General features: G+C 37.2%; 2 protein-coding genes across 2 annotated transcripts in view; both read right to left on the bottom strand.

Moving 5' to 3' along the window:
* The window catches only part of ASPM (assembly factor for spindle microtubules), a gene marked incomplete at both ends in the record, with an annotated part of 37,756 nt that extends 35,065 nt beyond the window's left edge, over window positions 1-2,691 (bottom strand). The window contains 2 exons of the mRNA XM_080917815.1: window positions 616-762; window positions 2,419-2,691. Coding sequence (XP_080773941.1) covers window positions 616-762; window positions 2,419-2,691 — 420 coding nt within the window. The remainder of the gene's footprint in view (window positions 1-615; window positions 763-2,418) is intronic.
* A 2,318-nt stretch (window positions 2,692-5,009) lies between these two features.
* The window catches only part of ZBTB41 (zinc finger and BTB domain containing 41), a 36,398-nt gene continuing 22,790 nt past the window's right edge, over window positions 5,010-18,617 (bottom strand). Inside the window, exons 9-10 of the mRNA XM_080918339.1 lie at window positions 15,060-15,148; window positions 5,010-11,047 (exon numbers count right to left, since the gene is read on the bottom strand). Coding sequence (XP_080774465.1) covers window positions 10,377-11,047; window positions 15,060-15,148 — 760 coding nt within the window. The 3' untranslated portion in view covers window positions 5,010-10,376. The remainder of the gene's footprint in view (window positions 11,048-15,059; window positions 15,149-18,617) is intronic.

Below are 18,617 nucleotides of genomic sequence, written 5' to 3'. Positions count from 1 at the left end.
CTTCCATTAAATCACAATGAATAAAACCTTACCGCTGTGGTAAATATTAAAAAATGGAAACCTTTTATCCCACACTAGTGACAGCACCCGGGCTCTTTCTCTACCTCGAGGGCCACACATTGCTCTCTGGCAGGTGTCTCTCTTTTAGTCTGAAACTTTGGCTACCAGTTCCCATGCAGAGCCACAGGCCACCATGCTGAAATCACTCCCCTGGCTGCTCCTCTTCCAGCTGAGAACTTAGCTCACATTCTCCTCAGCCCAGTAAAACATGACTCCACAACCATTAACTTATCAACTTATCAAACAGGTTTGTATGTTGAATTCTTAATCCAGAAACCCTCTACACAATAAGCTCACAACCAGCAGACAAAGATACAAACTGCCCATCCAGAAAAGATAAATTAGACCCATAGAAACTCTTAGAAATAATCATACCAACCTCGTCAAGCTAGAAATACACTGAGAAAAACAAACACATCGACTTCCATGTTGCTCCAAAATCTCCTTCTCCTTCCTTCTTCATCTACTGCCTTCTCTTCCACTCCTCCAGCCTCTTTCCCTGCCTACCTCTCTACTGTCCAATCATTAAACACCTTAGCATAAACGTACACTTACCTTTTTCTTCCTATGTTCTTCTTCCGCATTACCTAGCAATATAGCCTGATGCTTCAGAAAATCATTTACAAGAAATGTCACAATCTCCCTTACTCGCCCTTCTTTCAGTGGTGTCCAGGTAACACAAATGGTAATTTTTTCTTTAGGCTGTAATGAGAACACATTAAAAATTATTACCTGTGTGTGTGTATGTGTGTGTGTGTGTGTGTGCGCGCGCGCACATATATAGATGTGTGTATGTATAAGTTATTATGAAAATATAATTAATAATAGCCAAGTGTACTATACATAACTAAGAACAGATTGATAACTGTTATCACATCCTAACAGAGTTAATTATTTTTCCTATTCAGTTTTCTTACACTTGTTCATTATAAGAAAAAAAGCCACTAGCAATAGAAGTCCACAACAACGTAAAACTATAACTATAATAACTATAAAATTATAATAAAACTGCACCAAAGCAAAAGAACTGATCATGTACAAGTCATTTTTAATTGAGTGGCTTTTGAAATGTAATGGTGGGGCCTAGGGACCTAGCTCAGTGGTAAAGCGTGTGCTTTGACAAGCTTAAGATGCCATGTGTGGTGGCATTGATTTGTTTAAGTGAAAAGGATAAGCTTTTCTCGAAAAGTAGACATCACAGATTTTTAAGCCAGCTGATTAACATTAATAACAGAATTCCCCCTCTACAAGCCAGGATTCAGTCTTAAAACGTTATCTTTCTATAAAAAGAAATCCAGGCATCGAAGGGAAGGGCAATGGTTTCTTAAGTGTTGGGACTACCTATGATGCAACTAACAATCTCAGATTAGCCTCCCTGCCCCCAGGACCATCCTTACTAGTTAGTAGGCAGGTGTGTGCAGGCTCCTTCAGCTAACAGTTTTCACAGATTTAGAAATTCTACTCAATGAAAAGAACACAGTGATCCCAGTCAGAACGAAACATTTTAAGACTACAATATCAGCAAAGGAAAAAAATGTAAAATACAAAGGCTGCCTACACATCACATATTCATATTGAGTACAATCCTGAGGATGCTTTTAGGGTTTGGGTTGTGGACATTAAGCAAAACATTTTTTTTTTCATTATCACAACAGAAATGTAGTTCCACTGGGAAACAGATGAAAAACAAAAAGCATATTAAAATGGCTGAAAGGAAGCAACTAGAAAACTTTCAATGTACTACTCCAGTCTCAAAACATGGAATGTTAGAGTACCATCTTTAGAACCTCAAACGCAATTTGCAACACCTGCCAAAAATCTATTTAAAACGTTTGTCTGTCTAACAGAAACTTCCTGAAATGCTCTGGGGATGGCAGGTGCACGCGCTTTCATTCATCAAGTTATGGCCCACTTTCGCCAAACCATAAAACGCCATAGCCCGACGACATTAAACATGGGGAATTGACTTGGTGCTGGGGGTGGTCTTGCTATCTCCTTGTCTCACCTCTGCAGGTGGTGTCCCCGGGATGGAGATGGAGATGGAGATGGAGAGTTGAGATGCAGAGTTGATTTGTTGTGGTGTCTACCTCTTTCCCAGCCTCGCATCAGCAGAGGAGCCCCACCCACCTCTCATCCCCGATCAAGTCCGAGAGTTGACAAAAGGTCTTGGGACCTTGTTCTATCCCCGCCCTACCTTACAAGGAGAGCGTCCCAAGATCAAAACAGGAAGCTGACTTAGTACCGGAGTCCCATTATCTCCTAGCCCCACTGTTAAGACTAGGAGCTGATTTAGGCTTTGTCGGGGTTTTTAGCTACACCCCCAAGGTGACGCTACGGGGACGTGCCCCTCGCACTCACCTTCAGCTCGCAGCGGTTCGGGGACACGCTGAAGCCCTGGCCCGCGGCGCGCAGCAGCGACAGCTCCACCTGCAGAGGCTCCTCGTGCGGATTGTGCAGGACCAGAGACCGCGACCGCGACATGCCCACGCGGACATCCCCGAAGCAGAGAAAGGGAACGGCGCAGAAGTGGCTGAGCAACAGTACCGGCGGAGACGCGTCCCCGGCCGCGGGATCCCGGCGCTCCCGCCGCCCGCTCTCCTCCCGGCCATAAGCGCCCTGCACCGTCGCCATGGCAGCCACCCGCGCCGGGCAGTCAGGTACCCGCTGTCAGGGTCACGCCAGCTTCCCGGAAGACAAGGACCAGGACAAAGATCTGAAGGCTAGAGATAGCCCACAAACTCCGGGGAAAGTAGCGTAGCCGCTTTTACTCGGTTCAAATATCTGGCCTCCACCAATGGGGAGCTCCCGGAACCTTCTCGCTAGAGCACCAATCAGTGAGGAGAGACCTGCCCACACCACTAAAGAGCCAATGAGCGAGCGAGAGCTCCTGGCCAATGAGGAGGAGGCGCCTTGTTTAAATGTTGGCGGGGTTATCAGGGTTACCTGGGGAAGAAACAAAAAGGCAGCAAACTTGCGTGGCTCAACTAGCTTGTGACTTAGAGGAAATCGCCCTTGATGTTTTAAACATGTTAAGGCGAAGAAAGGGTATCATAACTGCGTCCAACCCACGGCTGCATGCGGTCCTGTATAGCCTAGTGTAACTTGTAAACAAGTCTTCAACTGGGTCTAGGCAAGGCAAAGAACATCAGTGACGGAAGAGGGGTTAGAATATTGGCGGTCAAGTCCAATAAACAATTGTTGGGGAACATAGCTAGCTAGTCTTAATAGCCAGGTCTTGTAGATTATCCTGGAGCTGTTTGTATTTTAATGTTAATTCCACTTCCCTAAGAAAAACTGCCTAGTTACCAGGACTCCAACTGAACCTTCCCATTTTAATTAGTAAAATAAAGGAAAGCCAGTGACTGGGCAGGGAGGTAGAGAGGTCTGAGGTCAGAGGACAGAGGGGTAACATTGTGGCAACATAGAGTTTCCCAAGGACCAGCTAGACCCAGGTGATACTAATTGGCATTAAATAGCTATAAACATTAAGGACTTTATAGGTTTAGTATCTCATATAGAAGGGCAGTTTATAAATTTGTCTATTTGATGTAATCTAGTTGTGTAGAGGGATTGTGGATTGAGAGTTGAACATTTAAACCTGTATGAAAAGCTACCTGGCTGAAGAGTTGTATTTATGTGGGATTTGGGGTAGAGAAACACCCCGGGACAAAGGCAAAGAACAGGTGGTGGAAAACCACCAGGGATGGGAGTTGCACGGATGAGTTGGGTAGCATGGACAGCTTAGACCAGGTGCCAGAGTGCATGCAGCTCTATATCAGGGTCGGGCATGATGAGTGAGACCTCAAGGCAAGTAAAGAGATAAGCATTTTTATTTTTTAATATTTACTGCAACAATGTCTTGCTATCCTTACTATATGACCTAACATCTTTGTGACCATTAATGTAAAATAGTTGTACGTAGAAATACAATATTGGTTTCCAACCAACCAAAATTGAGCACTGCCAGGATCTGAGGTTATAACATGTTTGTTTCCCTATTGCCTTAGCACACATACCTAATGTTTCTTTTGTATATTTGAAAAGCACCTTTAAGAATTGTAAAGAAAACAAGAAGTCATTGAATTTACCACCTTGGAACATGGCATTTAGAATAAATTGTATCTGTGTCAGTAGGCCATGGTCGTTCATATTTGACCTCTGAATAATCTCATAGAGTTTTCATTTTGTATCAACAAACAACACTGTACAGTTAATGTCATTTTTTTAAACTTGTGTGGTTTACCAATACTGTGTTACTATGTCAGAAAGTCTGACAGTGATTGTCACACATAACCAGACACAACTGTTAAATTAGCCAAGAAATAATTATGTAAGCCATGTCTTCTTATCTGATATGTCTGTCCAGTATCAGTCAGCTTTACTCTATAAGTTTCCTTGGCTGAAAAGAGATGTAAAGAAAATGAATGGTATGTTGTTGACTTTTGTGTTCTTTAGACAGGATTTTTCTTTGTAATTATAATCAAATAATGATGGTATATTAACAACTAATAAAAATGGAGTTCATTAGCTTGGGATGAGATCCTGTAGAGTTATAACATTTTACAGCATTCCTCCCTCCCCCCAAAAACTCAGAATGAATAATTGCAGAAATGAGGAGGTAGGAATGCCCACTTTTAGTATGATATAGGCTATACTTTCAGTAATAGAATTCTCCAAAAGCAGTATGACTACTGCAAAGTCATCTCTAATACTTGAATTTATATACAATACACTGAAAAAAATTAAGGTCCATTCATTTATACATTTAATATATACTTATATATGAATATATTTTAAATAATATGCAACTTATTAGAATTATGTTTCAAAAATGATCCTAAGATACTTTGTTTTGCATTTGTTCATGGCTCTTGTGTTTTATAGACATATGCAGAACACTGTGATCCCATGCTCTGAAAGTGGAATTGGAAAAGAACTTGGATGTGCTGTACTAGGACCAAAGAGATGTTTATTTTAAATATCAAAATAACACAAAGAACTAACTTAATATGCAAGACGCCATCTACTTCTCACAAAGAACTGAATTTTTGCTGTAAAGACATTTATATTTAAGAAACAGGAGACAAAATACTAAATTCAAGACATTTTTCATACAGTGGAAAATGATGAATTTTGAAATTTTAAATTTTCCTTTTAATTGGCTTTAAAACTGTCCTTAATTAAAATCAAAAATCCTGATTAGAGACAGAAAACAAAGGCATTTCTATTTCAATATGCACCATTTCTCCCTTAAAGAGAACACAGAGCAGCTCAACCCCCAGCTACTTACATGAAGAAACGGCTGACTGTTAAAAGGATAAAGCAAGTCGATAATCACAGCGGGCACATTATTCAACTTTATACAGGCAGGAGTATCAAACAGAGGCACAGTGAAGGTGAGATGTGCACATGCTCTTCATTCGAGAGACGTTCCAGAATCTCCAGCAGTAATGCAAATACTGAAATTGCTTAGCTTTACTTGAGAATTCCACAGGTTTTCATCTTTAAGTAACATCTGTTCTGCAAATAACATCTTTAGATTCTAAATAAATGGCTTGGTTATCTTTTAAAAGTCAGAGACTTAAGATTGATATACAGTCAGTTAAAAAGATGAATTAGTCGGAACATAAGCACAGCCTCCCCACCAAACCCTCCTCCTTTCATTTTCCATACACTCTAACCCTACTGCTTGAGTAATAGTGATGCACTTCCAGAGAGGAAGCACAAAACACATGCTGACACCATAAGGGAACGTATCGTAAGTAAAAATGTCATAAGAAACACGGAAAGACACCAAAAAAGAAGACCCAGGCTTACTAAAAGGAAAATGGACAGAAGGAAACGAGTGGGAAATGCAGAATTGTCTAGTTCCTATATGCTGTGTAGGAAATTATTCACATTCCATTCATTACTCACACTAATAGCAGGTAACATTTAACATAATCCTACTTAAATATTTAGGAACAGTACTTACTCCTTATTAAAGAATGTGTTTTCAGGCTTTTTAAATTTGGCACTAGTATGTCCAAACATGACTGTTGAAAAGCTGTGCTTTTTCCTGAGTCATCAACTCAAGTTCGGTGGTCACTAGGATGCTGCTAGCAGTATCTCCTTCACACCACCAACCATGTTCAGTTCAGGGAACGTGGACTAAGTCTTCACTGCAGAGCTGTGTGTTGGTGGTAACAAGTTACTTAATAGGAGAGCAGCCAGTGACAGAGCAGACATACTATTCCTTCTGTCAGTGTCTGCTAACCATCTAGAGAGGCTGAGGAGTGACTCCAGTAGCTATAAAGGCCACAGTACAAACTTAAAGGAAGATATATAAATTATAAAGACTGATGTCCACACTTCCGCTTAATGCCATAGTTAACATAACACATAGAAGGCTGTTGCCCAGCCAGCAGGCAACAGGAATATTAAGACTCAGAACCAAAAAAATAAAACAAAATGAACAAGTCATTTATTTACCAGTACAATCTAGGCAACAGAGAAAAATGCTACACAACTACATATCTCTGAAGAATTACAAAGTATTCAATTCAGAAAAAGATGGTCTAAAAGGACACTCTTAAAGAACTAATGTTCAAAACCTCTTGATAAATAATAAATTAGAGCTATATTGTAGGAAGAACATTCGAGCTCAGTAATGTACCTGGTTAGTTGTGTTTCGGTAACTAACTTGTGACTGAGTGAAAAGCAATGGGTGGAACTGATTAGCCCTTAGCACTTCAGAGTCGCTCCAGAAAGGTGTTTCTGACACATTTTAAGGTTGAAATGAGTGTACTTTCTTTATGCTACCATCACTTAAAAGGCAGTCAGTTTATTAAAGCACCAGTTTAAAATATTTTTATTCCTCTTTTGCCCAGCAGTAAATTTCTAAATTAAGAGTCTGCAAACTTTACTACTTTTGTAGTAGCTTGAAGGTATCCTGTTGGTATGAGGAACAAACCCTATAGTTAATTGGTATTTTAGGCTGCCAAAACCAAAAGGATTTCTTATTAAAAAAAAATAGCCTTGGCTTGATCTAAAAAACAAAACAAAAACAAAAACAAAAAACCTCTCAGGCAGAAATCATTTTTATAATGTAGTGTAAAATACAAGGCTATTGAATAGTGCTCATTAAAAAACTGCGTTCGACTAAACTGAGAAAAATGAGTATTATTACTTGTTACTGGTTGGTCAGTACGGATGTTCCCAGAGTATTTTCCTCTACTTATTTTACACATATAAACACAAACATTTCATACTTAATCTCAGTATTCAAACTAACAATTTTTAAAATTCAGTATCCAAGGACTTCAGCTGTGCTTCTTTGGACAAATATATAGTCAAACAACAAAGAATTTAAATTCTCTTAAACTATTCAATACCTACTCAAAATCTTTGGTGCATTAAGTCAGAGACAGTAAGTTAATAAATTTCTGCACTCAATAACTTATTGAATTTACAGATTAAGTGCTAACACATCTATCAAAATTAATTTAAAACAATAAATTATACTCACAAAATAAAATATTCACAATGAGGCTAAACTTACTTGTGAGATTCAAAGTTTTAACCATACTTACAAAATAATGATTATAGCGTTATAAAAAGGTCAACTAAAAAGAGTGGGGCCCATTTTATAAGTTTTGTGCCAACTTAAAATACTAATATACATTCAGCTTACTCAAATCCATGTTCTTACATGTTTTGGAAACTAGAGGGAACAGGTAATTTTTTCATTATTGTGGGTTTATTTATTTCTTCCTAAATATTATACTGTCTACCTCCAGACTGCATTAAGAACAAACGTAGGACTTGCACATAGTAAGCATCTATTTATCATCTGTGTCTCCTCCTTCTACTAAAGGCATTTCTGCCGTAAGAGTCAAAATGAGTCCTCACTCTCTAAAATGGAAATGCATCATTTCCATTCTATCTCAAAACCACTTACAAGGTTCAAATGAGATAATGTGAAAATGTTTTAGATAACAGATACTATTCCAGCTTTTCTATAATAATAGCTAAGTACAATTATACAATTGTATGTCACTTTACATAAGAGCTATATTCTTAAAAAGGCCTATGTAAACCAATTCCTAAAATTAAGTCATATATTTAAAGTGTTAGATTATCATTATTGAAAGAACCTTAAACACCTTCAAAACCCAAGGTGATATATCCACTGTGAAATGCTGTATCCTCCTTTTCTCCCAAAATATACAATTTATCATGCACATAAACACATATATAACATTTGCCTTTTTTCGATAAACCCAAATTTTTCTATATTAGCTTATCTCTAAAGCAAAGTACATTTATAGGTATGATGTTTTCGTTTGTGTAAGATATTTAGTTAAAAATCTTATCTGCCTTTAGGATAAAAAAAAAATCATAAATCTGTACTCTTCACAACTGATTTATAAGTCTAGGACTCATAGTGTCTCAGACTCTAGCTCCATCATTAGTCCCCACAGAACATTTCCCATTAAGTAAATAAGAATGCTTTAGCAATAAGAAATAATACAAAAGTAAGCTCACTGGTCCAAAGACAATCACAACAACCAAACTCTGATAAACGAGGCAAAACTCAGGTTTTCCTTATGATTTATCTTAGCTACTTTGGTTAATGCCTCAATTTGCAACATGCTCTTTGAACATTAATATGGCAACTGTTCCTATAAAGTACCTTCATTTCTTAAGTGCTTAAACAGTTTCCTCCTTATGGATTACATTTTATTCACTAAAAGGTCATTACTTTGTGATATGTTTTTAAAACCCACAAGGGCCAGGCAAGATGTTAAAGTTTACACACACATACAAATACACACACACAAAAGTGCTAAGAGCAATTAGGAGTGTAAACAAATTGAAATAGAATAAATTTAAAAACTGCTATTTTTCCAGTAGTTTACATACAAACTGAATGTTAACAGTGAGTCAACCTTGCCTGGTCTAAGCATCAGCAACCCCACAAGGAAAACTCATCCTACATTAAGATGAAATTGAGTTGAAAACAAAAGCAAAGTGCCCATCTGTAAAGGTACTTCATAATTCTGGCAGATTTTTTTTCTTCACCTAAAGTTAATCTGTGAACTGCTGCTGTAATTCCTATTTCCTTTAACTAAGACTTCAACCACTGCCTCATCCAAAAACAAGAATGAAGAACAGAGACAAATCCCACACAGAAGCAAAAATAAAGATCTGGTTTAAGTGTCAATTTATACACAAACAGTAGTGCACTCAGCATCATGTTAAGTTACAGCAAATTTGAGAATGTGTTTGGCACCTTTTCTCATAACTGTACATAAAATACGTAGGTTCTGATTCCCTGCTTCAGTCAGCCAAATGTGGTAAATGAAACGCTACCTACATTATTTAATGAACTGCCCTCAGTTTAGTTACACTTGTCCCTTCTTTATCCGTGTGTAGATGCTGAGACATACTGTGACTGTGGAGGAAGTGGCCACATACACAATGCACACGTACACTGATGATATGTAGATCAAACTGACACATTTTGTTAATATATATTCAATTAGATAATGTAATGCCTAGATCTAAGTTTGTATTTGTTACTTATGACAGTTGAGTACAGGTCCAATTATCTTGATTAAAGTAACAATTTTACATTTCATTTAACATGTATTTGTCAGCTCTTGGATTTTGGCTTCTGAAAAACCCAAATATAATGACAAAAACGATGAATAGATGACAACCTCAAAGTATCAAGATTTTCTTACAAAAATATGTTAAAAAATTTCAGTAAGTTTCTAAACTCAATTTTGAAAATCTGAATGAAATGGTATTTAATTAGTATTAAAATTTTTTCATTATTGACATATGTTTACATTCCCTCCTATAGGCTAGGTGGTTCTTAAAACTTCAAAGCAATATGGGAGAGAGGAAATAGATGATTAAAAGTAAAACCTTGGCTTGTGGCTCACACCTGTAATTCTAGCAATTGGCTGGCTAAGGCAGAAAGTCTTCACAAACTGAGGCTACCCTGGGTTACAAACTAAGACCCTGTCTCAAAAGAAAGAAATAGAAAATATTCCGCTGATGATTTTAAAAATTCCTCCACCATTGTCAGCAGCTAATAATCTGAAATTTTAAAATTTCAAAATTAGTACTAAATGATCTTTTTTTAAAAAAATCATATTATGTCAAAATGTGTACAAGTATTCAGTCAATAGAAATAAACTTTTCTTGATTTGAAGCTGTTCTGAAGACTTGAGAAATTATTTTTTAAAAAAATGAGGAAAAACTAGCAGCCCTACTAATTGAAGAGCCAGTAGCTTCTGGCTGTCAGCTTACAAGCATCCGACAGTCTATGGAATGTTTACTCCTGAACGATGCTCACTACTGGACATGCTCTGAACAGCACTTGTGCTATCAAGGCCCAGCAGTGTCCCCAGGTACGATGGTTCTCTAGGATCTAGCATCTGTTCAGGTCGGACGGGGTGAACAATATTTGCAGGCTGAGGAGTGAGAGTGTATTTTTCCAGAAATGCCAAGTCTGCTGCACGAGGATAATCAGTTGGCTGCGGCTGTGGTGGCAGCATCTCATGGGATGATGTGGGAAGTGTGGAGGGATGAGGCACCAGATCGCTGGATGTGTCCGGCATTTGAACTGGGACCAATGTTACTGGAACGCATACTTCTGCAGACACATTCTGTAGCATAGTCTTGGCTTCTGACTGATAAACTTTGGGCTGGTCCAGATACTGTTTTGTTTCTGCTTGAAAGATCTTATCATCAGATGAGTACTCTATTGGCAAAGACATAAGTTTTTCCTCAGATGTACTGAGAGAATCATCTGGAGATTTTATCCCATGAACATGGTCAATGTGGTATTTCAGCTTATCTTTCCGCTTAAATGTTGCGTTACAGTGCTGACAATTGAAAGGCCGGGCATCAGAGTGAATAACCAGGTGTTTTGTTAAAGTTTTCTTAATTCTAAATGACTGATTGCAAATTTGACACTTGTATGGTTTTTCACCTGTATAAACAAAAATAAAATTAATGTATAATGTACCTACATGGTAAGATGGCAAATTTTAAGTAGCAAATTTATTACATGCATACCTGTAAAAAAAAAAAGTAGTATTTTATGCTATCATGAATGAAAACAGCCTAACTCATAATACTAATGAATTAAACATCAAAGTGATCTTAAGGCCTGGATAAACCATTTACCAGACAAACCTCTAAGCCTGGCTCACCTCCTGGGATGTAGAACAATAGCTCCTACATATGGAAATGAAGGTAAATAAATAGGGCTAAATAGATGCTCAGTCCTCTTCTCAGTGTAATGTTAAGTGCTTGGTAAGCCTTATTATCGCTGTCACTTCATCACTGCTAAAAAAGACACACAAAAGGTTTATTAAGCTGAAACACTTAATTTTCTTCTACCTACAAAGATTTAAAAACCAAAACAGCAACTCTGGTTAACTTGATCTTTTAAGAGTTTGAACAAAGTAGTAACATTCATCTTTAGCAAGAGATGAAAACTTTTCAAGTTCACTGGGGAAAAGAATAAGAATCCCAAGTCCATTTTGATTCTTTTGCAGTTGGGTTCTTACACTGTAGTTTCTTGGTTTTGTTTGCTTGTTTTTATGAAAGAAAAAAATTCAAAAAACAACCAACCAGACAATCAAAAAAAAAAAAAAAAAAAAAAAAAAATTCCAGCACAGCCAGAGTGCTAGGAAGAATTAATAACCCCATAGAGACATGTATGCTCTCATCCACAGATGCTGTAAATATGTTGCTTCACACAAGAGACTTTGTAATGTTTTAAGGTTAAGACTTTAAAATGGGCAGATTAACTGGATTATCACAGGAGCCAAGTAACTGCAGGAAACCTAAAAAGGTGACTGAGTGATAGTTCCTTTGTAAAGGGTAAGTCAGATCTGAAAGTAGAACTAATTCCAAATCCTGGCATTGAAAATGGACATTTGGGGGCTGGAGAGATGGCTCAGAGGTTAAAAGCACTGACTATTCTTCCAGAGATCCTGAGTTCAATTCCCAGCAACCACATGGTGGCTCACAGTCATCTGTAATGGAATCTGACACCCTCTTCTGGTATGTCTAAAGACAGCTACAGTGTACTTACATAGATAAATAAATAAATCTTTAAAAAAAAGAAAGAAATGTGTCTTATAAATTTGAAGGGATATTAAAAAAGAAAAAGAAAATGGATGGTAAAAACCACAAATGAAGATAACTACATTTACCAGGCAGGAGGTGGAGAATGAGAACACAAAGAGGGAGAAAAGCAAATGCTAACAGTGGTTAAGCTTGGGCCAGAACAACCTACAAGTCCTTAGTTGTTATTGCACTATCAAAATAACTATAACATTAAAATCTATATACAACATAGATAAGGAATAAAGAGACATTATAAGATATGTCAGTGTCCTAAAAAGTGATATTATCTACTTTTCTTAGGAAGTAGACACTAATCTAGAAAAATAAACACATGAAAATGAGCCCAAAAAAGCTAGATCCATTTTCATCACAAAAGAGAAAAAAAAGAGAATATAGTTAAGATTCCATAATATGAAATTCAGTCAAGAAAAATTAACTTCTGGTAATGTAATCAAAATAGCCGGCCATGTCTTTCAAGGATGTTACTCACAAGGAGCAGTGATGAAGGATGATTCTAACAACCTAGTACTGTTCTACTATTTGATAAGCAGTAAACATTGATGAATTCATATAAAACATTAAGACTGGGCAGTTCTATAAGATTTGTTCATTTCATAAACTACCAGGAATAAAAATAGTTTACAAGAACAATTCATGTTGAACTACAGAAGGAAGGAAGGAGGGAGGGAGGGTGGGAGGGAGGGAAAGGAAGGAAGGAAGGAAGGAAGGAAGGAAGGAAGGAAGGAAGGAAGGAAGGAAGGAAGGAAGACCTAAAAGCAATTCCTAGACCGCTTGTCACCCTTATGCAAATTCTAACTAATAATCTATTCCATCCCAACAAGACAACTGTTGAAGATATATACAACAAAAAGGCTGAGAATAATCCATTTGTAGAAGAAAACTTAGGAACTTCCCAGCTAATTCCTGATTTTTATAGTTGAAAGCAAGATTAGAAGTAACTCATAGGAAAGAATGATAAATTCAAACTGAAAATAGCCTGTATTGTACCTTGTCTGTAGAAATGATGTACTAACAGACCAGAAAAAGTAAGGAAGAAGATTCCAAAACCCAATAAGATGTAATGTACTAAATATTTTTAGACTAAAGAAAAAAAAATACAGAAAGTATAATTAATGATTATCTATATATACACATATGTTCATGTAGGTACAGGTGTGTACACAAACTTTTGAAAGCCAGGAGTCAACCTGTGTGTCTAACCTGCTTTTGTGACAGAGTATCTGGCCTTAACTTCTCCAAATAACCTAAGCTGGTTAGCAAGCAAGCTCTAAGAACCTACCTGTCTCCACCTCCCCAAAACCATCTCGCCTATAAATTTACAAAGCGGGTGCTAGCAGACTCACTTTTGTATATGGGTTCTTGGAATGAAAATTGGGTCCTTCTGTGTGCATGGCAAGGACATAACCGCCTAACCTATCTCCGCAGTCAGGACAGCCAAAAAGGCACTGCTGGTCACTTCAAGTGAGGATGGTTCAATATTCTTTACCACCTCCTAGTTAAATCACACTATAAAATTACTAGGCAACTGGCAATTCCTCGTCACATAAATTGAGAAATTCTATTTCCTGGATAAGGATGCCCTACCCACTAAACAGAGATCTTGATTTCCGGAATGTGAGCTGATAAGCTGGTGTTCGGGATATCATCTTTTTAATGGTCATCACACACTATAAACACTTTTGACACTCATAGACTGACAAAACTGGGATGTGGCTGGGGAAACTAATCAAGTTTTTGGTAAAGGAACTTTGTCAAGTCCTCCTGAGGTCTCAGTAAGTCAAATACAGACAGATGGCTGCTTTTATAATTTTACTGAATACAAATGCATTAACTTGTAACAATGCCTACAGCAACACAGTTACATGACTATGAAACAAAGAATGTGTCATCTATTTACTATCTGACTATAAATACTTATTGAGCTTTGCTTTAGATTGTTTCTTACCCTTGTTTTCCCATCATACAGACAGCAGTGTTACTCTATGACTGAGTGGAAGGACAGCTCCAACTCCATCAAGTATGAAATAGCCAGATACAGCTCTTACCACTGAAAACGTTTTAGGAGTGCATCTATAGGAGTGTAACCTGGAGAAACTCTATTAATGCTGATTTTTTTCATATCAGTTATAAATAAGAACTGCATAGAAATTGTGAAATTGTACTATGTAGTTATTATGAAAATATAATTTGGAAGCATGTAGTTTTGCTTTTAGCAGCATCATTGTACCTTTACTAAATCTGGTATTTAAATTGCTCAAATTGATTTAGTTCCATTCTAACATTCATAATATAATTGCTTGTTTCTTTCAGAGTAGCAGCTCTACTCATACAGTGAATGAAAACAAAGCAATTTTAAGTACATCAACAAACTTCTTGATTTCAGAAAAAACTAAAACTTTAAATTTCCTGGATGAGGAAAAATGAAATCAATGTACCCTGTACTTTTATAGAAAGTGAGTGGGGCACTGAAAGCAACGTATTCTACTACAAATGCCTAAAGGTCATACACAGCTATATGAGAAAACCCAGACACTGCGACTTATATGAGTCCTGAGATACAAGCACCACCCTTGTAAAAGAAGAAAATAAGGATAATAGAGGCCTAAGGAGGACCACAGAGCAAAAGTAAAGGAAGTACTTCAACACAGGCTAATTCTATGTAAAAAGGAAATTTCTCAAATCTTCAAACTTGAGGTGAAAGCCAAAACACAGCTTATTCATGGCATGAACCTTAACAAACTAAAAAAATCTGTATATAAAAACTTGAGTCAAAAATAATACATCTAGATGCTTTATTATTAGTAACTACACAGAGATGCGCATCAAGTACCCTTAAATATTACCTGAATGTGTCCGAAAATGCATTTCCAGACTTGATTTTCCTTTAAAAATCTTCTTACAAACATCACATTGATGAAATGTTGCTTTATATCTAAGAAAGTAAATGAATTCATCTATGAAATTTAATTGACAGCAAACATAATTGCATGCAGACAACTGTCACAACATAAGCATACAAGTCTGGAGGAAGACCAGTACTTTGAAACCTAGAGCTTCTTTCTTTCTCCAGTTACATTTTATTAAAGAAATTAAAAAAAAAAAAAAAAAACTTGTAAGAATAAAACTTATTTGTCGTAGCCAAACTTTTAATCAGTTATTAAATGTACAAAGAAAAGAATACAGGCAAAAGAATAAAATTACATCATTACTGAGCTAAATAACATAAAGGACTAGGGCAAAAACTTGTGGTAATAAAATTTTCTATATTCTTATGGTAATGATTACTAGACTGTAGAAATAGACACTAAAAAGAGTTGAGTTTTGCCTTAAGTAAGTTATAAGTCATTCAATTAAGGAAACAGAGACTGAAACTGATTAAAAGAAACTAAAATAATCTCAATTCCTACATTCATCCAAGTTGATATGGCTCTCATTAGTTCACCTAAGAAATATCACTAGAAGTGAAGAATATTCTTAGCCTGCCTGCCCTGTGGGACTGAGCAACTGCTAGATCCTTGGACTTCCGTTCACAGCTGCTGCTGACCATTGTTGGGGAGTTGGACTACAGACTACTGGTGTCACTCTACCCAGACCCTGCTGGAAAAGAGCCAATCTCACAGGAGCGTTAACACATCTGAGAGCACAGAGGAGACCACCACCCCTGCACAAATTTCTGGCCCAAGAGGAACCCGCCGTGAGCACTCAGGACACAGGTATCTAGGAGCAGTAGGGACAGGATCCTTCCAGTTTCTGTGCTAACCCTGTGCACACTGTGCTGACGCTTTGCCACGGCTATCTCTATCCAGACCCAGGTGGGAGAGAACTGGTCCCCCAGCAGTACTGACACACAGGCTTACAGGAGGGTCAGTCACTGTCAGAACCAGCAAGACCAGCTGACAACAGAGATAAGCAGATGGTGAGAGACAAGTCCAAGACCTTAAGCAACAGAAACCAAGGTCATGTGGCATCATCAGAACCCAGTTCCCTCACTACAGCAAGTCTTGGATGCCACAACACACTGGAAAGCCAAGATTCTAATTTAAAAATCACAACTCATGATGATTTTAGAGGGCCTTAAGAAGGTCATAAATAGAAGCCTTATAGTGCAAACACAAAAACCAGAAGAATCCTTTAGAGAAACACAAGAAAATACAAGTAAACAGGTGAAAGAATTAAGCAAAACCACCCAGGATCTAAAAATGGTAATAGAAACAATAAAGAAGTCACAAAAGGAGACAACCCTGGAGATTAGAAACCTAGAAAGAGATCAAAAGAGAAAGATAACCAACAGAATACAAGAGACAAAAGAAAGAATCTCAGGGGCAGAAGATACCATAGAAAGCATTGACACAACAGTCAATGTAAATGCAAAATACAAAAAGCTCCTAAACCAAAACATCCAAGAAATCCAGGACACAGTTAGAAGATCAAACCTGAAGATACTAGGTATATAAGAGAAGGTTCCCAGCTTAAGGGGCCAGTAAATATCTTCAACAAAATTATAGAAGAAAATTTTCCTAACCTAAAGAAAGGAAGGACCATGAACATAAAAAAGCCTACAGAACTCCGGACAGATTGGACCAGGAAAGAAATTCCTCCCGTAACATAATAGTCAAAACACCAAATGCACAAAACAAAGAAAGAATATCAGAAGCAATAGGTAAAAAAGTTAAGCAACACATCAATTCCCCAAAAAAAAAACATAGACTAACAGATTAGATACATAATAAGGACCTCACATTTTGCTGCATACATGAAACACACCTCAGTGAAAAGACTGACACTATCTCAGAGTAAAAGGCTGGAAAAGAATTATCCAAGCAAATGGTCCCAAGAAACAAGCTGGATCAGCTACACTAATATCAAATACAATTAACGTTCAACCAAAAGTTATCAAAACACATAAGGAAGGACACTTCATACTCCTCAAAGAAAAATCCACCAAGATGAAATGTCAATTCTGAATATCTATGCTCCAAATGCAAGGGCACCCACATTCATAAAAGAAGCCATACTAAAACTGAAAGCACACACTGCACCTCATACCATAATAGCAGGAAACTTCAGTATAACAAGCTCATCAATGGACAGATCATGGAACCATAAACTAAACAGAGACACAGTGAAACTAAGGGAAGTTATGAACCAAATGGGTTTAACAAATATCTCTAGAACACTTCATCCTAAAACAAAAGAATAGACCTTCTTCTCTGCACCTAAACCACACAAAGACCCAACAAAGAAAAGTTCAGACCAATTTCCCTTATGAATATCGGTGCAAAAATAATATTTTTGCAAACCAAATCCAAGAACACATCAAAATGATCATCCATCACAATCAAGTAGGTTTCATTCCAGGGATGCATGCATGATCCAATACATGGAAATTCATCAATGTAATCAGCTATATAAACAAACTCAAAAAAAAAAAAAAAACCACATGGTCATCTCAGTAGATGCTAAGAAAGCATTTGACAAAATTTAACACCCCTTCATGTTAAACATCTTGGAAACAGCATGAATTCAAGGGCCATACCTAAACATAGTAAAAACAATATACAGCAAACAAGTAGCCAACATCAAACTGAATGGTAAAAAACTTGCAGTAATCACACTAAAATCAGGAACTAGACAAGACTACCCACTCTCTCCGTACCAAATCAATATAGTACTGGAAGTCTTAGCCAGAGCAATTAGACAACAAAAGAATGTCAAAGGGATACAAACTAGAAAGGATGTCAAAACATCACCATTTGCAGATGATATGACAGTATACTTAAGTGATCCCATAAATTCTACCAGAGAACTCCTACAGCTGATTAATCACGTTAGCAAAGTGACTAGATATAAAATTAGCTCAAAAAAAATCAGTAGCCTTCCTCTACTCAAAGGATAAACAGGCTGAGAAAGAAATTAGAAAAAAGACACCCTTCACAATAGTCACAAACAATATAAAATACCTTGGTGTGACCCTAACCAAGCAAGTGAAAGACCTGTATGTCAATAACTTCAAGTCTTTGAAGAAAAGAATTGAAGAAGATCTCAGGAGATGGAAAGATCTCCCATGCTCATGGATTGGCAGGATTAATATAATAAAAATGTCCGTCTTGCCAAAAGCCATCTACAGATTCAATGCAATCCCCATCAAAATTCCAACTCAATTCTTCATAGAGTTAGAAAGAGCAATCTAAAAATTCATTGGGAATAACAAAAAAAGCTCAGGATAGGAAAAACTGTTCTCAACAATAAAAGAACTTCTGGGGAAATCCATCTCTGACCTCAAGCTCCATTACAGAGCAATAGTCATAAAAAATATATGGTACTGGTACAGAGATAGGCAGGTAGATCAAGGAAATAGAATTGAAGACCCAAAAATGAATCCACACACCTATGGTCACTTA

The sequence above is a fragment of the Micromys minutus genome, assembly GCF_963924665.1.
Source record: "Micromys minutus genome assembly, chromosome: 6".
Classification (NCBI taxonomy): domain Eukaryota; kingdom Metazoa; phylum Chordata; class Mammalia; order Rodentia; family Muridae; genus Micromys; species Micromys minutus.
The sequence above is the reverse complement of the archived record's forward strand: the minus strand, read 5'-3'. Positions and strand labels throughout refer to the sequence as shown.